Raw genomic sequence first — 21611 nt, 5'->3', positions numbered from 1 at the left:
GAGTTTTCAGATGATCAACAAATTACCAATTTGATCTTTTCCATCTGGTTTATTGAAACAAAGTTTTTAGTGTTACCTTCTCTGAATTGTCAGTCTAAATAAAAATATAGATTAGAAAAATGGTACATGCCTGGTTGTCATAACACATTGGAATTTGAAACACATGTTTAAGTTGAGTGAAATCAGTATTTTACAATTTGATTTCTGTACCAGGAATTCTGAACCATTTCCCAACTCTATGTAGACTTAAAATTTTTTTTTTTGTCATCAAGTCACAGCTGACTTATGTTGATCCTGTAGGGTTTTCGAGGCAAGAGACATTCAGAGGTGGTTTGCTATTGCCTGCCTCCGTATCACGACCCTGGTATTCCTTGGTGGTCTCCCATCCAAATACAAGCCAGGATCAGGCCTTAGAGTGTGTGACTGGCCCAAGGACACCCAGCAGGCTTCCATGGTGTGAGTGGGGATTTGAACCTGGGTTTCCCATGTCCTAGTCCGACATCTTAACCACCACACCACGGTGGCTCTCATTCATTTTTTTTCTCTCTCTTCACACACACACACGCATATGTGTGTGTGTGTGTGTGTGTGTATATATATATAGTCTGTATATATATGTGTGTGTGTGTATAAGTATATGTGTGAGATGCAAAAGGTGATACACAGCTAAACTAGCACCATAAATATGGTCAGTTACTACACTTCCCAAGTATGAAAGTATTTTAGTATTTAGTAGAATAAAATTGTCATAGTTTTCCTAAAATCACCAGTGGAGAAAAGATGGTGTGCCATGAGACTGGCATAAAACACCTTTGTTCCAGTAGGATGCATCTGGTTTCATTTTATAGACCAAGGGCTCACTAGAAGATTTCAGCTCGAGAGAGGGAGTTCATCTGTGATGATGTAGTTCTTGAGCTTGAAGGACCAGCTGAGTATGAAGGCTGAAGAAGTGAGGAACGATAAGTGGAAAATTATGAGATAAGGATAGCAAAGCATGCGTGTGATTGTAAAAAGAAAGTAGAAGGGTACTCCTGAGTTGGTCAGCTGTGTTCAAAAACAGAATTTATAATTTAAAAATGAACTTCATTTTAATACATATGAATCACTACAACAAATTGGATTGAGATTACTACTTCCTTTACCGGAATTAATATGGCACATTTTGTCAGTTCTTCAGTTTACTTTGGAAACCTGTGCATTTGACCTTTCATTAGGGTAATGAAGCTGAAGCAGGTGGCCCAATTACTGGTGAAGATTTTACAAAAGATGCCTATGATGGCATCTATCAGGCCTTTGAAGGTAACCCTGCTTGTTTTAATAGGCAAAACTCAAGATACTGTGTCTCAGCAATATCCAGAAAAACTGCTCCAAATGTTCTGTCTTACTGTTGCGTTTTTCAAAGCAGATAACTTACAAATAGCAATGGCTTTTGGTTGTAGCAAGCACATACCACTTCTTGCTCATGGTAACATTTTCTTTTCTCGCTCTGAGGAGGAGGGCATCTTGAAACATTGGGTTATTCCCATTTCTTGCTCAGGGAGGCAGGAACAAAAACCTTCAACTTTCTGTCTCCTCTTGAGGGAATAGGCCCCTCCTTCTCCCTAGTTCATTTCCTGCCTTGCATGGGGAGAGCAGCTTTTCAGCAGAGCTCTGCTACTTTAGCTTTCTTTCGGGAAACGTACCTTGTTCTTACCAGAAGACCTTGTCCTGGGATTGCTCTTGGCATTGCAGAACACTTAAGATCAGCCCTCCTTGGACCAGTCCTCCTGCAGTCACTCTCGTGGTCTCCTGGAGTTGAAAGTGGGAAGAGCCGATTGCCTCTAAGTGCCAGCATATTGCCGCGGCAAAAAGGCGAGAAAAAAGCCTCACGTAAGAAGAAGGCATCGTAACGGCTCTTGTTCCAGGCACTTCAGGAAGGATTTCTCCTCTGCCTGAATGTTGTACCTTGTGTCCTGTTCTAGTTGGCCCACTAACGTGGCAAGGAAGGTCCCCCCTGCCTCAGACTAGTGAGTGCGTTCTGCACAGCCTTTCCCCTCGCTCTTCCACTGAGGAACATAGGGAAGGAGGAAGAACCTGTACCACAAGAGAAACATACCAGGCTATTTAGCAGCAAAGACTATTAGTCTCCTGACCAGAGCCGTTGCAGCACTAGACTTAAATGATAATCCCGATGGGTCTCAAGCCAAAAAAAAAAAAAAAGGCTAAAGGGACTAAACAATTTTTCCATAGGCATTCCACCCTTTATCGGGGGTGCCCTTTCCCTGATTACTTTGAGACCCTCGGTCTCAAAGGCTGAGTAGGAAAAGTTTTTTTACATTTTTTGACATGACTAAAGCTTCAGAGATGCTACAGCTCCCCCGTGTGGATGCTCAGGTAGCCATACTACAGTTCTCAAATCTCTTCTCAGAGGACGGCGTAGGCCTTGTTGGGACACAATAGATAGACCAGGAGACAGGAAGTTGTAATTGATCCTGCCTCCCTGAGCAACCAGTGGGAATCACACACTGCTCCAAGGTCTGGAGGGCATCTTGCCCATCCAGTGCAGGTCTTCCAGTACTACTACACAATTCAGCCTTTTCTCAATCTATTGATGTCAGGACAATAACTACAACTATTTCTCCAACAGTTCCTCTGGAGGTAGAGAGTTCTCTTCACTCTGGAGTATCCTTCCACATTTTTGCTAGTTTCCTCCTGTTACTGTTATAACGGTATTTACTAGGCTTCCTGTCCTAGGCAGAGTTTTTGTTATAACCTGACTACGATTTTACTGTTCAATTACCTCTACCATGTTTATCTCTGTTGTTCTGGTCTGTATATGGTTCCTTCCTGTCCATTCCTAGCTTGGGAAGTCTCAAACTGAGGAGGAGGAGAGGCCTATTCCCTCAAGAGGAGACAGGAAGTTGAAGGTTTTTGTTCCTGCCTCCCTGAGCAAGCAATGGGAATAACCCAGTGTTTCAAGATACCCTCCTTACCTCAGAGCAGAAGGAACCTTCACGTTAAGTAATCCAAGGTTCTTTCTTCATCTAGATGGTGTGTATGCCACACTTATTTGACTTTTTACCTTTAGTAATTAGCATGCCATCATTTAAATGTATTCTCTAGTATCGACCCTGCTTACGTTTATAGCTAATGAATATTTCATTGGTATTGATTTTAAAGTAGTCCAGTTATCAGCTGTTCTTCACCATAAATTGGTTGTTTGTACATGCTGCATATTAAAACAGGTAAACTATCCATTTCTAGGAGACAGAAGTTTCAGTTGCTAAACCATATCTTCATATCCACAAGCAAGAAAATTCAACCATGAGGCTGAAATTTTGTTTAAACTTTAACCTTGTGATGTACCTTGATATTGTTTACTGTCTGTATGATATGAGGAATACTGTAAGATTGCTACAAATTGTATGGAGTTTCTTTTCTTGAAAAGTTGTGGGTACATGTCATACTGTATAATCGACTTTCCATTGAATACTATGCACCTTTTTGTTTGTGCTGCCGTAATTATGAGGCCAAGTGGAAACTTTTTTTAAATCCCAAAATTACACTATCCTGTGATCAAAACTTAGTTTGCTTTGAGACTCTAGTGTAGTGTTAAACTTGTGGATTCATCAGTAATGGCACCTTAACAAATGCACAAATCTATATTTAAGTCTTCAAATTAATAATTCATCATACTGGAAAAGAGGAGTCTAAAGTTCATATCTAGACTTGGGCTTCCATTCCCCTTGTCTGTATAGGCTAGAAATGTAAAGGTGTCTGCTGGCCTTGAGGCAAGATGCAGACTATGTCTCTCTACAGAACTCCGTATCAGATGACTTATTCAGAAATTAAGCAAGGATTCACTTTCCTTTGGGATTTGGAGGTAAGGTGCCACATTGCAAAGTTGTCCCTGTGGGATGGTTTGGAGGGGACTGGGGATTCTTTCTAGTGGTGTGGATTAGCTTATAGTATACATGGTGTGTGCATGGGGAAAAAGTGAGTGCTTGCTCTATAAAGTTGGAATAGTTGGAATAGTATTTCAGTGTGGATGGTTCAGATATTTAGTTTGCTGTTAGATGCCATTTAGTGGTTAGAACTTCACAAATCACCGGGTACCTGTTTTTAATAAGGCAGACTTTTCTTTCAAAGTGAATGCAAAGGAGAGAACAGCTGTTTTGGCTGTTTGAAAATCATGTCCAGATTGACACTTAAAATCCCATTTCAACACATGGACTGAAAGCCTGTCTCCCCTATAAATGGAGAGATTCTATTCTATAACAGTTTTGGGATTTTTCTACTCTAACCACAAGTTTGGAAGAATATTTAAAAAATACATTCTGATATTTGTGTTAATACCATCAGACTGTCAACCACACAAGTATAGAAAAGTATGGAAACAATATTTTTGATGTCAAATCATACCTGAATAAAAAAAGTTGAGCTCTTCCATCAGTTTTTTATTTTTGAAGTTTGTGTGCTTTTCCTTTTCAGGTCATCAGTGTTCCATTTTGTTCCCCCAATTTATATAAGCTGTCTTCACAATAAAACCAGCAAGTATCTTGCTTAGAAAATGTAAATTTTATGCACCAATAAGTTTCGGAGATCCCCCAAAATATGTACAGCATCCACCTATTGACATTTCTCCTTTCCTCTGCTGGGCCTCTACCTAGAAATGCCTTGGCAATCTAGTAATTATAAGTTCATGCTGGTTTAACTCTGGGTTCAACTTTTTATAAGCATGGCCCTTAATCACAAACATGCTAAATTGTTTGAATGTTACTGTTTGCTTTTAATTAAAAAAAAACATGCTCCTGTAGATGCCATTGACATTCATGGCTTGAATTTATTCCTCCTTATGAGACCATAAATGACGATTGTGAGGGAACGATAGGGTAAGTTGAATTTCACTTTTTCTCCCTCATTGAATTTTGGAATTCACAAGTATTTATTCAGCTCTTTACCATTTATAGGTGTCAAGCCAGAAGAGAAAAACGAAGAAGAAGAAAAACGTCGGATTGAGGCAAGAAGAGAAAAGCAAAGGCGTAGGAGAGAAAAAAACAGTGAAAAGTATGGTGATGGTTACAGGTTTGTGGTAGAAATGTAATGAATATATTTTGTCTTTGCCATCATTCACAGGCAGTGCAACAGTAACATGTCCTTCCCCTTTCCTGTGCTTCCCTCCATAGTGCCTAATTTCTGAATTTAATACTACAGGTAGTGTGTGACATTTTCAAACATCTAGGAACAAGGTCACTGCTCATGTCTCATGGTACATGAGAAGCCATTAATTATATCCTGAGCTACCAAAAATACAAAAATAATTCATTATAAGAGTAGCAAATCTATGTAGGCAAGCATTACTATGGGATCTCCCAAATAGTTAATTGGTTTAGAGAATGGGATCCTCGGCTTTGTCTTGTCCTAAGTGTGACTTACTGTATTCTACCAGCTCACAGGTCAAAACAATTAACTGAGAATGTGAGATGAGAAGTTACTTGCCCTTTTTGTGAATTCATCTGCATTCATAGCTCTTAGGATCTACGCAATAATCAGACACGAATTGTGCTGTATGAATGCTGACTGTTATTTTGTTGCTGTTAAATGTTTAAGAGAACATTTCACTGTTGAGTATGAAGTTATCTGGAATTCTATATAAACGTTGATAAACTCACCAAACGCCCTGTTTGTTCAGTTGGCAAGCCTAAAGTAATAAAATAGATGTATTTTTAAAAACATAACAGTTTTGTTTTAATTAGCTGGAAGGTGAAGTAAACAAGAAGCTATTTCTTCTGCTTTAGAATAAGGTAGCTGCTTTAGAATAAGGCCATCCTAATCTGGCTGGCCAAGGCTAAGCATTGTTGGCCCTGATCACTATTTGGATATGAGACCCCAGTAGGCAACGGCAAACCACCTCTGAATATTCCTTGCCTAAAAACCCCACAGGATTGCTGTAAGTCGGCTGTGATTTGACAGACAAAAAAAAAAGACATTGAGTCAATTTACCAGATTGTGTTTCTCCTGTTGTAGCCCTGTGATTATGATACATACCTAATTCTAGGAGGTGCCTTTTTGCTTCTCTCTAGTTTTCTCAACCTCCAGATGGAAAGCTGTATTGTTCTGTTGCAATAAAACCAGCAGATTATTGTGGCATTGGCTTTTGTGTCCTAGAACTGGAATATTTGATCTCTAGTCAATAAATGGTCATGTCATATTAAACCTGCTGGTCTCTTAAGTGCCATAAGACTCTCTTCTCGTATGTGTAGTGTACTTCCTACTTGCCTGTTTCTTCTGTAGCTAGTTCTTCCTAGATTGAAAATAGCACTTTTTAACTCTTTTGTTAATCTTTTGGTCAAGATTAATGGGGTAGGAAAAATAAAATTTGCATTAGCTTCTATTGGAAAAAGTAGACATTTCAGATCTGTAGCTCAGAAACAGAAGCAAGCTGCTCTTCTATTAATACCAGCCTTTACTGGCATCATACAGTTAGTTGAACTTCCTCGTTGTGTTCCATTTTATTAAACCTTTTAAAAATAGGCTGGTATTCTGAGATCACCTTAAGTACCCTTAGTAGGAATCCCTCCCATCTCCAAATGGTCAGCAGGCCCTGCAATTGATCTGGAACTGCTTTTGAAGCTCCTGCATCCAAACCAGTTTGGCTTATGACATGTGGGATAGCACTTGGAGAAAGAGGAATCCCAAAGCCTTTGAACTTCTATGGAGCTAGTCAGAGAAGTCTTCAGGACCTAAAGTTGGATCTCATGGAAAAGATCTGAAGCACATATGGGAAGGTGATTTTTTGTCAGCTGTTCCCTGTTCCAGCAGCTGTTCCAGCCCTTGTGCTCCCCATAGGGGATTGCTGTCCCGTAGAAGCAGCATTGGGGGGGGGGGGGTTGCAATGGGAGGTTGGGGAGTTGTGCTTCTGGGCATGGAATTTAGACAGGATCTAATCCTTAGTGTTATGGCATACTCTCCAGCTGGGTTTATTCCAAAAGAAACCCAATTGTGTTCCATAAGTTTTGCTTCCAAGTAAATTAGCTAAGGAGTGTACTCTTAGAGATCAAAATTATGAAAAATCCATTTGTAGCATCTGTATTATTTGTTTTAGAGTGATTTTTTATAACATTTTGATTAACACATACGCAGTTGTATGTAATGTTTGATAATGAAACAGATTTTAAAATGACCTGATATTAACAAAATATGCTAATATATATTTTGTGCATATGTCTTCTGCTAGAATGGCATTTACCTGCTCATTCTGTAAGTTTCGAACCTTTGAAGAAAAGGACATTGAAGCTCATCTGGAAAGTCCTGTGCACCAAGAAACTTTAGATCATATTCAGAAACAAACCAAATTTGAGAAAGTTGTGATGGAGTTTCTGCATGTAAGTAACTGTCTTGTTTGAAATCTGTTAATGAGGATGTCAGTTGCCTATTAACTTAAAGAAACTGACAAATACACTGGGCTTAATCTTCCAATGTGGAAAGTGAACAAAGAGCAACAATGCAGAAGTTTTTCATAAACATAGGTAATTATACATTTTTTGCATATGTTCTTTATTTGCTCTTACATCATGGTGCATATCAGAATTTTAAAAAATTAATACAGGGATCGAAAGATCTTGGATCATACAAAAGCTTGCCAGTAGCCTAACTGAATTACTTTTTCCTTTGAACAGCTGATCTCTTTGTCACATCATATACTGCTTTTGGTTCGCCCCTCTATTTTAAAAGCAATTTCTGTGCAACCTAGGATGGTGGGATTGGGCTATTTGAAAATAGAGTTCTTTGGGTCATTAGCTGGTTGGCTCATGAGTGATAATTTCAGGGTGTGGGGAGTGAACTTGGGATAAGTGAAGATAACATTTAATTCCTTAAAGTGGTGAATACTTGCATTCTAGGAATGTATGGTGAATAAATTCAAGAAGACAGCTATGCGCAAACAGCAGACTGCTAGCCAAATGGAAGCTGCCCTGATGGTTGAAAAAGATATAATGGAAGGCAAGTGGCTTGTGAAAGTATCAGTTGTATGCCAGAACAGCAATTTGGTTGCTTAAGCGCTGTCCAGAACAACATACCACACAGACCAACTAGTTTCTGTACTCTGCCGCTTCACTGAAAAGCAGCATTGGAGAAGAGCAATTTGTAGAAGTGACATGATGGACAGGAGGAAGGATACTTAATCCTTACCATGACTTACTTGCTTTTGCCCTGGGAGTTTTCTTTACCCCACCCTCTCTCACTTTTAATTAACACATGCATTCCTATGGAACTTTTTAAAAATTGTATTTTATTTATTTGAAATGTTTATTAGCCACATTTCTACCTTATAGGAACTCAAGGCATCATACAATGTAAATAATAATAAGATACAGTAAAATACATAAGAACCACTAGTTAAAACCAGTAGTTTAAAACTGCTGTTAGGCAGAAGAACGAATCCAATGCCCTCGTGAATAAAATCATCTTCAGCTGCCTCCTAAAGATAGAGAGGGAGAGGGCCTCCTTGGGGTGGTTGTTCTGTATCCATAGTTCTGCAGCTTTCGAAAAGGCCTTCTCTTGTGTACCCATCAGATGAGCTTCTTTGGTTGATGGGCAGTCCAAGGGGCCTCTCCCTGTGATCTCAGTACCTGGGCAGAAATGTATGGGAGAAGGTGGGTCCTTATAATACCTTGGTCCCAAACTATGTAAGGCTTTAAAGTTCAAAACCATTACTGTGAATTGGGTTCAGGAGCGATTGGAAGACAGTGTAATTGCTGTAGAATGGGGGGAGGGGGTCACATGATCCCAGTAACTGGCCCTGAGTCACAGAATTCTGCACTGGCTTCAGCCTCTAAACATTATTCTAGAGAAGTCCCAAGCGGAGCACATTGCAATAGTCCAGTCTGATATACCGTATATACTTGGGTATAAGCCGACCCGAGTATAAGCCGACCCCCCAAATTTGAGGCCAGAAAAGGGAATTTCTTATTGACCCGCGTACAAGCCGAGGGTCAATAAGAAATTCCCTTTACCGGCAATGCTGCGCTCTAAAATGGCGGCCGCCATTTTAGAGCTCAGGGCCCCTGCCCCAGGTCGCCCTCCTGCCGGCCCCCCGGGCCCTCCCGACCCACCCCGACCCCCCCCGACCCCAGTGCCATCCAAGGGGGGAGGGGGAAGAGCCCCTGAACCCCCTACTTACCGGGAGACGTGGCGAATCGGCGGCGGCGGCGCGGCCTCCCTGGGCCGGCAGGAGGCCCCTCCAGGCCCCTGCCGGCAGGAGGAAGGCGCGTGGGTGGCGGCGGTGCGGCCGGCAGGGGCCTCCTGCCGGCCCAGGAAGGCCCCTGCCGGCAGGAGGAAGGCGCTTGAGAGCCGGCGGCGCAGCCGGCAGGGACCTCCTGCTGGCCCAGGAAGGCCCCTGCCGGCAGGAGGAAGGCGCCCGGGCGCCTGAGAGCCGGCGGAGCGGCCGGCAGGGACCTCCTGCTGGCCCAGGAAGGTCCCTGCCGGCTAAAAGAACGCGCCCGGGCACGTGGGCGGCGGCGGTAAGTTCCTCCCTCCTCCCCCCTCCCCTCCCGTATTGACCCGCGTATAAGCCGAGTTCGGCTTTTTCAGCCCTTTTTTTGGGCTGAAAAACTCGGCTTATACGCGAGTATATACGGTAGTGTCTACTAGTAAATTCTGTATGAGTATTCCTATATGAGCTTTCTTAGTCTGTGATAGCCTATCCCTAATGGGTGGTAGCAGCAGCCTGGCAACCTGCTGCAAAGTTTCCGTGCTTAACACTTACCTGACACCTCTTGCATGAAATAACCTTTTAACATTTAAACAATAGTAGTATCAGGTTGAATTTGAAAGTATTGTGTGCGCTTTGCCTCACAGTTTGGCAAGTACATTTGTTTTATATTAACTGCTTAACTTTTAGGTTTCTAGGTTGTTTGATATTTTTCTCAATACTCTTCATTAATACCTTTACTTCTTTGCTAGGTGTTACAGCTGATGATCATATGATGAAAGTTGAGACTGTTCTGTGCTCTGCATGTAGTGTGTATGTTCCTGCACTACACAGTTCTGTTCAGCAGCACTTAAAATCTCCTGAACATACAAAGGGAAAGCAGGTAAGACTGAGTGATTCAGCTGGGTGATGTTGATTGTTTTAAAATGATAGGGCTTGTGTAGGTTAAATGAACTAGAGGCCCCTTGCCTGTCTTCTTGTCCAATTTTGGACCACTCCAGCCATATGGACAGGACGCTGTTGGCTGTGAGGCCTGCCACATGCCCCCTAGACCCGTGCCCATCTTGGTTGGTTAAGGCCAGTCTGGATGCAGTGCGGGCACCTCTGGGAGTGATCATCAACAGATCTTCAGGGACATCCCCAGAGGACTTAAAAGAGGTGGGGGTAAGACCGCTCTTAAACAAACCGTCTTTAGACCCGAAAGATATTGCAAACTACCGCCCGTTATCGAATCTCTCGTACCTGGGTAAGGTAGTTGAGAAAGCGGTTGCCGAGCAGCTACAGCAGTTCCTGGATGATACATCGGCTCTAGATCCCTTCCAGTCAGGCTTCCGTCCTGGACATGGGACAATGACGGCTCTGGTTGCCCTGTCAGACGATCTTCAGCAACAGCTGGATTGAGGCGGGTCAGGGCTGCTGATTTTGTTAGATCTGTCAGCAGCCTTTGACATGGTCAATCATGATCTCCCTTTGACATGGTTGATCATGATCTCTTAGACCACCGCCTTGCTGACATTGTGATCCAGGGCATAGCCTGTCAATGGCTGCACTCCCTTCTCCAAGGTCGGGGACAGAGGGTGACGCTGGGGAAGGCGGTGTCGCAGCAGCCCCCTTTGGTGTGTGGGGTGACAGTGCAATCCTCTCCCCTATGTTGTTTATCATCTACATGTGCCCCCTTGCCCAGCTAGTTCGGAGTTTGGGGTTGTGGTGTCATCGGTACACTGATGACACCCAACTTTATCTGCTAATGGACGGTCATCTGGACTCTGCCCCGGACACACTGGCTGGTTGTTTGGATGTGACTGGTTCGTTGAGAAAAGGCCAGCTGAAGCTGAATTCAGCGAAGACAGAGGTCTTGTGGCTAGGCCAGGGCGGCATGGGATTGGGGTGCCAGCTCCCAGCTTTTGACGGTGTGCAACTGACATCTGCGCCTACCGTCAAGAGTCTGTGTGTGATCCTGGATGCCTCCTTGTCTATGGAGGCCCAAGTCGCAGCCGTGGTCAAGGTGGCTTTTTTTCCATCTACGCCGGGCCCGGCAGCTGGTGCCCTATCTCTCCTGCCCTGACCTAGCCACGGTGATCCATGCGACAGTCACCTCTAGGCTAGACTACCGTAACTCACTCTATGTAGGGCTGTCCTTGAGACTGATTGGGTGGCTCCAGCTGGTACAGAATGCGGTGGCGAGACTCCTTACAGGCGTCTTGCACTGAGAGCATATAAAGCCAGTTTTTCGCCAACTGCACTGGCGCCAGCTGGAGTATCGGATCAGGTTCAAGGTGCTGGTTTTGACCTTTAAAGCCTTACATGGCCTGGGACCTTCATATCTTTGGGACCGTCTCTCCTGGTATACTGCCCCCTGAAGATCTTTACGATCATCTGATAACAATCTACTGGTGGTCCCTGACCCTAAAAGTGTGCGGCTGTCCTCGTCGAGAGCCAGGACCTTCTTGGCCCTTGTGCCGGCCTGGTGGAAGGCTCTGTCTGTTGACATCAGGGCTCTGCAGGATCTTAAAAGAGTTCCACAGGGCCTACAAGACAGCACTATTTTGCCAGGCCTATGGTTGAAGACAGCCGCGAATGTCATCTTGCTGGCCTCCCCATCCCCCCTCCTTTTATATTATACTAACTGAGGGGTAACCTGCTGCCTATCTCTGGTAACATGAGGGTAATTTAAGCGTTACCTGCAGTTTTAAGTTTTAATTGGAATTTTATTGTTTTTAAATTTAGAACTTATGGTTAATTTTATTTTTGGGGACAGCTGCTGTATGTTAAATGATGTTACCTGCTCTGAGCCTGGCTTCGGGGTTATAATTCGTAAAAATAAATAAATAGGTTGCATCCTGGCACATTGGCTGATGGAATCCATGTTGTTTTGCCAGAGATCTAATAATTTTGAGATTGCATTAACATTGCAGTGTCTGCACACGTCATGTCTATATCACACAGTGCAAGGTAAACAATGTTGGAGAGTCAATGTAGACCATATCCATTAAGGTCATACCAACTCGTATATATGAGTGGAAGACAGAGTACCTCAGAATGCGAATGTGATGCTTTTGGAAAACCAAATGTCCCACACTTAAATTCTGAGTATTTCCTTTGCTAATCTCCTATACAAATAAATGACAGTGCAGCTTGAGCGGTGATTAATTATGCCTGGGAAATTCTTCATTGTTGGTCACACTTTCAGTGACCCAGTCATTAAAGGCTTGAAATGGATACAAAATCAGAAGTGGGGAGATAAGCCCTCCCCCCATTTCTGTAATGAGAATTGGTTTTGGATGTTTATAAGTAGTGCTGGAAGCAACCTAGAGCAGTGATGGCGAACCTTTTAGAGACCGAGTGCCCAAACTGCAACCCAAAACCCACTTATTTATCGCCAAGTGCCAATGCGGCAATTTAACCTGAATACTGAGGTTTTAGTTTAGAACAGGGGTGGGGAACCTTTTTTCTGCCAAGGGCCATTTGCATATTTATAACATCGTTTGGGGGCCATACGTAGGACGTAGATCTCCTGGTGTGTGTGTGTGGGGGGAAGCTAGGGTTGACAGGTCCTCTTCACCACTGGCGGGAGGTTTTGGGGGTGAAGCCTGAGGAGGGCGGGGTTTGGGGAGGAAGACTGCACAGCCATAGAGCCCAATGGCCAAAGTGGCCATTTTCTCCAGGGGAACTGATCTCTATTGGCTGGAGATCAGTTGTAATAGCAGGAGATCTCCAGCCACCACCTGGAGGTTGGCAACCTTAGGGGAGGGTATGCAGAGAAGGCTTGGAGGGTGTCTCAGCTCCCCCAGGTCTTCCCCCTCCTCCCAGGTGGGAAGGCAGCCAGCGGTGGGCCCAGGCAACCAAGGTGCCAGGGGGGCGCAGCTTGCAGCCTGCGGTCGATCTGCAAGGAAGGAAAGAAGGAAGGAAGGAAAGAAAGAAGGAAAGAAGGAAGGACAGAAAGAAGGAAAAGAAGGAAGGACAGAAAGAAGTAAGGAAAGAAGGAAGGAAGGAATGAAGGACAGAAAGAAGGAAGGAAAGAAGGACGGAAAGGAAGAAGGAAGGGAAGAAAGGAGGACAGATAGAAGGAAGGAAGGAATGAAGGACAGAAAGAAGGAAGGAAGGAAAGAATGAAGGACAGAAAGAAGGCAGAAAGGAAGCATGGAAAGGAGAGAGGGGGGAGGGGGAGGGAGAGGGGGGGAGGGAGAGGGGGGAGGGAGGGGGAGGGAGAGAGAGGGAAAGAGAGGGAAAGAGAGAGAGAGAGAAGGGGAAAGAGAGAGAGAAGGGGAAAGAGAGAGAGAGAAGGGGAAAGAGAGAGAGAGAGAGAAGGGGAAAGAGAGAGAGAGAAGGGGAAAGAGAGAGAGAGAAGGGGAAAGAGAAGGGGAAGGGGAAAGAAAGAGAAGGGGAAAGAGAAAGAGAAGGGGAAAGAAAGAGAAGGGGAAGGAGAAAGGGAAGGGGAAGGGGAAGGAGAAAGAAGGGGAAGGGGAAAGGGAAGGGGAAGGGGAAGGAGAAAGGGAAGGGGAAGGGGAAGGAGAAAGAGAAGGGGAAGGAGAAAGAGAAGGGGAAGGGGAAAGAGAAGGGGAAGGGGAAGGAGAAAGGGAAGGGGAAGGGGAAGGAGAAAGAGAAGGGGAAAGAGAAAGAGAAGGGGAAAGAGAAAGAGAAAGAGAAGGGGAAAGAAAGAGAAAGAGAAGGGGAAAGAGAAAGAGAAGGGGAAGGAGAAAGAGAAGGGGAAAGAGACGGGGAAAGAGAAGGGGAAAGAGGAGAGAAAGAATAGGAGAGTGACTGAAAAAGGAAGAAAAGAGAGAAAAGCCTTCACACACAGCCGGCTCCCTGCGACCGGGCTTCAGCTTTCCCACCTCTCCCCCCCCCCCAAGTCCACAAAAGTCCTCCACCTGATCGGCTCCCACGCGGATGCTCCGGCCCCGGGAGGGAGCGATTGGCTTTTTCCTCTTCTTCCCCCCCCCTCCCTCCCTCCCTCCCTCCCTCTGCGGCGGCCGAGAGAGGTTTCAACCCCTGTGCCGCGCGGCGTGCAGGGACGCTTCGCCTTCCCGGCTTGGGGGAAGCGTCTTCCTCCCTCCCGCCTCCCGCCTCCCGCCTCCTCTTGCCGATGGCGAGAGGGGGTTTAAAGGGGCTGCAGCGTTCCTGCACGCTGCGGCTTCAGAGAGGGCCGTGCTGCGCTGCGTTTCTCTGGCAGCTGCAGCGGAGCCCAGGCTGGGCCAGAGGCTCCGGGGGCTGCTTGGGCGCAAATCCCGCCGGCCGCCACCGCAGCACGCCCCCCCCCCCCACCGCACGGGCCGCTCCCGCTCCCCGGCTCCGCTTCACAGGCCGCTCGGCTGGGCAGAACCGGGGCGGCGGCGGCGGCTCCTCTTGGCCAAGCGGGCGAGGCGCCGCAGGTGGCGGCCCGGCCTTCAGGGGCCTTTTGCAGCGGGCGGGCCCTGAGGGCGACTGCTGCCGGCTCGCCCGCTGTCCCCGCCCCCAATCCGTAGTCGCTGCGGACCGCCCGTGGCGCGGGGCCAGGCAAAGCCGCGCCTCGGCCCCTCGCCTCCAGCCCGGGAAGGGAAGGGGAAGGAAGGCTGCTTCCCCGGGGGCTGAGTGGAGGCGGCCGGGCGCGTGCCAGCAGAGAGGGCTACGCGTGCCAGAGTCGGCACGCGTGCCATAGGTTCGCCAACACGGACCTAGAGCGACCACACATTAGGGATGTGAATTTCATTGTTATTTATTGTCGAAGGCTTTCACGGTCAGAGTTCATTGGTTCTCGTAGGTTATCCGGGCTGTGTAACCGTGGTCTTGGTATTTTCTTTCCTGACATTTCGCCAGCAGCTGTGGCCGGCATCTTCAGAGGAGTAACACTGAAGGACAGTGTCTCTGTCCTTCAGTGTTACTCCTCTGAAGGTGCCGGCCACAGCTGCTGGCGAAATGTCAGGAAAGAAAATACCAAGACCACGGTTACACAGCCCGGATAACCATTCATTGTTATTTATTTAAAACATATGTCCGCCTTTCTCCTGAGCAACTCAAGACCTAAGGCAGTTAAATAAAAAAGCAACTATTTGAACTATTTACAATGTTATCATTTAAAAATGTAAACATTAACAAGATTACTAGACCACATACATTTTATTATGCATTATCAGCTTTGCTACTGTTAAGAAAAATATGTGAATGTGCTCCAGTGTCAGTCATGTGCCAGATGATAAATGGTAAGGGCAGCATTGGAAAACACATGTTCCACAGGCAAAGACAATCCTGAAATGCAGTAGTAACTCTTTGCCAGTTTTGCAAGCCTTTGAAAACGTCGTGCATTAACCACTCCAACAGACTGGATTCTAATGAAGGGCAAGGCTCCCTGGAGTACTTAATGGAGTTCTTAATTTTCCTACTCCATTCTTCTGCTTGTTTGGGCTGCTGCAATGCCAGCGAATGGGGTGTTACGAAACATGTTACATTCTGGTAACAGGTTATTGCAGTTGTAGTGAGGCACAGATGTCAGAGTCAGGGGGAGAGAAGGTAGACGGGAAGTGGGGCGGTTGACACCAGCCTTGCCAAGGGGTTGCACAAGTGCCCACAGTCCTCTGGTAGCACATGCAGTCTTGACAATTATGCACAAAAAAGTCATGAAATAATTATGTCAAACTTGTTTAAACATTTACAGCAATATATAAATGGTAAACAAATCCTTATCGTTTACATGTTTAATAATTGAAATCCCTATCATACATGCATTTGCTAACACAGCCATGACACTCAGCAGTGGTTTCAGCTCAGTCATAAAACCATTCAGACTAAGGCCTCTAGTGACATTCACTACTGCTACTACCAGGTTGAAATAATATGAGGTAAAATTCTGTAATTTTTTTTAGATTTCAGTAGAGAATTTCCTTTGGTTTAGGAAAATTTAAAATCCTGTCTTGGATCTAGAGTAGACAATTTGCAGGCTCAAGAATTTCTGCCCACAAAGGGCAATTTCCCCCCTCCCATAGGAGCTTGAAATGCCCTCTGAAATCCTGTCCTGAGGAGAGGTGACCCCCCCCCCCCCCGGAGCAGGATTTTTAGTATTTTGGACTGCTGTGGGAAGAGGAGAGGTGGGAAAATCATGCTACGTGTGTAGAAATCCTTGTGTCTGCTAAAACATGAGTCTGGATCCAACCCTTCAGTTGTATTGAAAAATGTTTAGTGAAAGTCTGTTGAAAATCAAATTTTGTAATGTACAAGGGTTGCTGCCCCATTCAAAAATGTAATGACATTGGGATTATGCAATCTGGTTTGTTGGTTTTTTGCTACTTACAGATCGACTATAGTGGAAAGTTATGTCTGTCTTATGGTGCTTATACTTTTAGATCCCCATGTTTCACTTTATGCTGTTCTTGGGGGTCCATTTACCATTCAGCAGCTGCAGTAGGAACAGGAAGATGGGAAGATTCTGTTCTCTGAGCTCTGCTGTGCTCATAGCGCTTAGGATCCTGACCCCTTGTTTTGAAGACAGATCAGAAGTGTATTGGAGTAGCCTGAGGGCCTTGTAGATAATTACCTTGTTCCAATAAATTTGATCGTGCTGCTAGCTTGGTTTAACAAAACACTATCTTAAATTGAAAGCATTTTCACATCCTAAAAATTAATGCTGAAAAAATTGTCTCCTCTCAGAGTCAATCCAAGTCCTGCCAGCTGTTGTTCAGAATGGTAGGAAAGTATTGCAGGTTTGAGCAGCTGTGTCCATGGCCATTTTGAACTGAAGCAAGGAGTTGATGTGGGTTAAAAAGGAGAGGGTTTTACATGTTCTTACTAATTCTGCACAAAGAATTTTTGGGGAGTCAGAATAAAAGCTCAAGAACTACATTTTAGTGTATAATTCAGGATTCAGTTTAGGTCTTTATGTGTGCACCTGCATCTTTCTTCAGTTGTCTCTTATCAAACAAGATATATAGATCTTGCATGAGTAGTAGTTACAGAAGTTTTAGCGGAGCTCTTTCTGCATTCTGCCCAATTGTCTGAAATAAAAGTAAATCTGCAGTTTGACTTGAAGTTTAAGCCATATCCTTTATAGCTTTACAAAAGCCAGGCTCAACTCTTCTGATAAATATCTTTTCCTGTTTTTTTCTCTTGAAAAACCTTATATGTCTGATTTGTTGCAATGTACATTTAATGTGTAGTATTTGCTTTCACTATGAAATTTAATTCACAGACTTACAAAGAACAAATTAAAAGAGAGAGTGTCCTGACTGCTACCAGCATTCTGAATAACCCTATTGTAAAGGCACGGTATGAGCGCTATGTTAAGGTAAGCACCAGTAGCGATTTGAGTTCTTCACCAGTGGTCACTGATTTTAAGAAGGCATTATTTTAAGAAGGCATGAAATTGGCTCCTGCATGATCCTGTCAGCTTCATGTACATGAAATAATATTAAATTACACTGTTTCAGTTCTAAAATGCTTAGCATTTGGCAGTTCACATGGCTGAAATATATTAGCTTACATCCAGTTCCTTAGCATTTGGCTTTAGTTAGCTGCAGCCTTAATTCACTCTTAGTAAGGCTCATGAAATGCAAACAGTCACCTAGGTCTTAAACAATGCAAACTTCTTCAGCCCTATGGGATTTGGAGCTATAGACTAATTGGGAGGATTGAGCGTCTAGTATGCTCTTCAGGAGACAAAGCATTGGGGACTATGTTGCTTTCTTCAAAGACCCATCAACGCCTGCTGTAGTCCTTGGAACTGCCAGCTCAGTGGACTGCCAGTCTTTCATCTAGATCAGGGGTGGGGAACCTTTTTTCTGCCAAGGGCCATTTGGATATTTATAACATCATTCGTGGGCCATAAAAAATTATCAACTGAAAATTAGCCTGCTATATTTGGTCAAACATTTAGCCAAGAGGCACGACCGGAGACGGCTCCAATTGTCTGCCATGTAGAGTGACTCGCTTTTGAGCTCTGCGGTCCCCAGCTGGGCCCAAGAGATTCAGGCAGGGCAGCAAACGCAAGTTGGAGTGAACGACAAGCCGCTCGGGGCTTGTAGGTGAAGGCGCCCGGTCCAGTAACTCCCCAATCCGGCACTTTCCTGCCCCATGCATCTTTTGCAGGACTTACAGGGGAAAGAACCGGAAGGGAGAAGGGGTACCAACCAAGCCCCAAGCAGGCAGCTCCCCAGATGACCCCCCTGCACGGGCAAGCAGGCATCCAATCAGTGGTGCACTCGGCCACCTGGTGGCACAGGATGCTTTTTTGCACCAGCTGGGCGTAGCTGTCCAGCCGCACGCCAGAGTTGCTCCTCCGCATGGTCAGGGCCAAATTCTACAGCCAGCTCCTGCTACCTCCGCCTGCAGGGATGAAATAAGTCACACTGGCTAAGAACTCGCCCAGGCACATTCTGGCCCTGTCCCCTTTAACCCCTCCATTGTTGCCACTTCTGCCCCTAGCCCTCTTGTAGTACAGAGGGAATACTTTTCTCCATGGCCTGGGTGGGAAAGGGTTAACACAATTACTTGGGCGGTCCTAGCAGCTCCATAGCTAATGACTGTTCTGCAAGGGGGAAAGAAGGTTCCTTTTCTTGGCAAAACAAACTCACATCCGCCTTGAATAGAGGCTATTCCTGTCTGCGGGAGGGGGCGGATCGCCAGTCTTAAATCCTTCTGAGCTAGAGATCTGCCAGGACCCACAAAGGGCCAGACCAAATGATTTCGCGGGCCTTATATGGCCCCGGGCCTGACTTTCCCCACCCCTGATCTAGATGGACACCGCAGAAGAGAATCAAATGGCAGTCATACCGACCCTAGCCTCTGAAGATGTTGCTTTTTCAAGTGTTGAACTAAATAGTCCTGTGGGAGATGTTAGTTCTAGAGTGAGGGGTAAGCAGTTGGAACACATGCTGGGTTTGCTGTGTGGGTGTGTGCATGTTTATTAATCTGAATTGTCTACTCAGACCGGCAGCGGCTCTCCAGGTTCTCAGGCAGGGGTCTTTCGCATCACCTACCTGCCTAGTCCCTTTAACTGGAGATGCCGGGGATTGAACCTGGGACCTTCTGCATGCCAAGCAGATGCCCTACCACTGAGCCACAGCCCCTCCCCTTGGACAAACTGTCCCAGTTTAATGTGGCAGTTCTAAGCAACCAGCTTAATGTGGCAGTTCTAATCAACTGGTCCCTGCAAGCATTCCATTTGATCGGTTCTTGTAGGTTATCCGGGCTGTGTGACCGTGATCTTGGTATTTTCTTTCCTGACGTTTCGCCAGCAGCTGTGGCAGGCATCTTCAGAGGAGTAACACTGAAGGACAGTGACTCTCAGTGATAAGTGTGTAGGACTATAATATATAGTCAGAAGGGGGTTGGGTTTGAGCTGAGTCATTGTCCTGCAAAAGTATCAAAGGTAATGTGCTTACATTGGAATTACAAAGTATTACAAAGGTAATACTTACATTGTCCTGTAAGTATCAAGATAATGTGCTAATGAGGGTGTGGTATGTTAATGTGGAACCATTGTATCCTGAAGTGATCTGTTAACATGTGGAATCCAAAGCTAATCTGCATGGCTATTGTGGACTGTAGTCTTTGTTAGTCTGGAGTTTAACTTAAATACAAAGGGGTGGATCATAATTATGTTTTTCACTGGTGGAAGGCACTTCTAGATCTGGGGAGATATTTCAGAGGGCACAGAAGACTGTAGTGGGAGGTGGATTCTGCTCAAACTTAATACGACCCACTCTGATACATGAATGATTTTTTTGCTGTCCAGTCACATCTGACTGATGGCGACCCATAGGGTTTTCAAGGCAAGAGATCTTCAGAAGTGGTTTGCCATTGCCTGCCTCCATGTCAGGACCCTGGTATCCTTGGAGGTCTCTCATCTAAATACTTGTCAGGGTCGACCCTTTTTAGCTTCTGATATCTGACGAGATCAGGCTAGACTGGGCTAACCAGGTCACGGCACATAAATGATAGAAAATACAAAATTAATTTGCATCTGTCTGAATATGAAATGTAAGTGTCATGTATTGTGATTTGAAAAATTCTTTGGAAAACATGAGTGGAAAATGTTTATTCATTATTGTCTTCATCCCTGCTACTGCATTTGTAAGTCCCCCCCCCAAAAAAACTGCTGACTCGCCAATTTTTTGTTAACTTATTATTTTTTCCCTCCTGCACAGGGTGAAAATCCATTTGAAATTACTGATCAGAATCCAGAGCAACAAGGAGAAGATGACAAGGCTGATGAGCCTGTAGAGGAGGAGGAAGAGGAGGCAGAAGCTGAGGAAGAGGAGGCTGAAGCCGAAGAACAGACTGATTTCACTCTTGACCAGACAGAAGATAATTGAACTGAACACAAGTAGAGAAAAATGCTCCATTATTTTTCTGATAACGTGGCTGTGTAAAAGTTTCCAATAGTTAAGCATGAGATTGTGTAGTCATTCTAACCTGTGCATGCATTCCATTCAGTTAGTAGGCGTTTATGTAATTTTTTAGCTTTGCTCAAGACTGTAGGCAAAGCTGTTTTTAGTTGTGCTTTTATAGTTACCAAGTGTAAGTATTGATACATTATTGTATTGTGTATGTTTTTAAATGCTGTTTTTCCCCTTTGTGATGTTGAGAATTTGGTACAAAAAAGTTGATGGATTAATCAATTCAGTACGAAGGTATGTCAGATAAATGCTGTGTGATTTACAGCATATTTATTTCTAGAATGTGTAAACTAAACCAAATTATGCTGGGAGTGTGGCTGTCATTTGGACTGCATCACTCAGTGTAAAATACAAGTTATGGCACACCTGTAGCTTTTTTGTCAAAATGTACTTGTTTGTAGCAATAAAATCTTTTGGAAATCTTAGTGTCATTCAGTTTAAGCTACAATTCCTTAGAGGTGCTTAGAACATTTTGGGAGGGCTACATGTAGGCGAGTGGTGACTAGAACTTGTTGCATCTTTACCTTTATGTTTCAATGCTCATGAACATTTGGTACAATAGAAGTCACTGTGCTAGTTCATCTTCGTGGTCTCTGTGCACTCCCACCTGGGATCTGCACATGTGCAGGCCAGCTGTGGACTTCTAATTGGAAAGCTGCTTAAACTTAGTCCAGCAACTAGGATTGCTCCCCCTCCCCTCCTTTTGGACACGTGAGGGAGGGGTAGGGGAGCAACCTTCCCTCAGCTCTCTTTCTGCTTCCTCGGTTAGAGGATGCGTTGGTTAGCTTCACTGTGTTTCTTCGATTTTCAGTGAGTTTTCTTTGATCCTCGCACTGTCATTCTTCTTGGTCCTTTATCGAAATTGCCTTCAGGATGGCATTCTTCAAAAAATTTAAGAGTTGCAGGACTAAGACGGACAACCATGAGGATTGCCCTCCAGGAATGCTATCTGAGGCTGGATGCCGCATTATGGGAATGGGCTATGACGTTCCCTATTGAATTGGGACCCCCCAAAAATAAAATCCCTGCTCGCCATGTCGATGCCTCCACTGCAT

General features: G+C 44.9%; 1 protein-coding gene across 1 annotated transcript in view; it reads left to right on the top strand.

Moving 5' to 3' along the window:
• The window catches only part of ZNF326 (zinc finger protein 326), a 32105-nt gene extending 11565 nt beyond the window's left edge, over positions 1 to 20540 (top strand). Inside the window, exons 5-10 of the mRNA XM_056844093.1 lie at positions 4950 to 5064; positions 7217 to 7364; positions 7881 to 7980; positions 9943 to 10073; positions 17349 to 17444; positions 20305 to 20540. Of these exons, the coding sequence (XP_056700071.1) occupies positions 4950 to 5064; positions 7217 to 7364; positions 7881 to 7980; positions 9943 to 10073; positions 17349 to 17444; positions 20305 to 20472 (758 nt within the window). The 3' untranslated portion in view covers positions 20473 to 20540. The remainder of the gene's footprint in view (positions 1 to 4949; positions 5065 to 7216; positions 7365 to 7880; positions 7981 to 9942; positions 10074 to 17348; positions 17445 to 20304) is intronic.
• The last annotated feature ends 1071 nt before the right edge of the window (positions 20541 to 21611 follow it).

The sequence above is a fragment of the Euleptes europaea genome, chromosome 2, assembly GCF_029931775.1.
Source record: "Euleptes europaea isolate rEulEur1 chromosome 2, rEulEur1.hap1, whole genome shotgun sequence".
NCBI classification, from domain to species: Eukaryota; Metazoa; Chordata; class Lepidosauria; order Squamata; family Sphaerodactylidae; genus Euleptes; species Euleptes europaea.
This window is presented reverse-complemented; position numbering and strand designations above follow the sequence as displayed.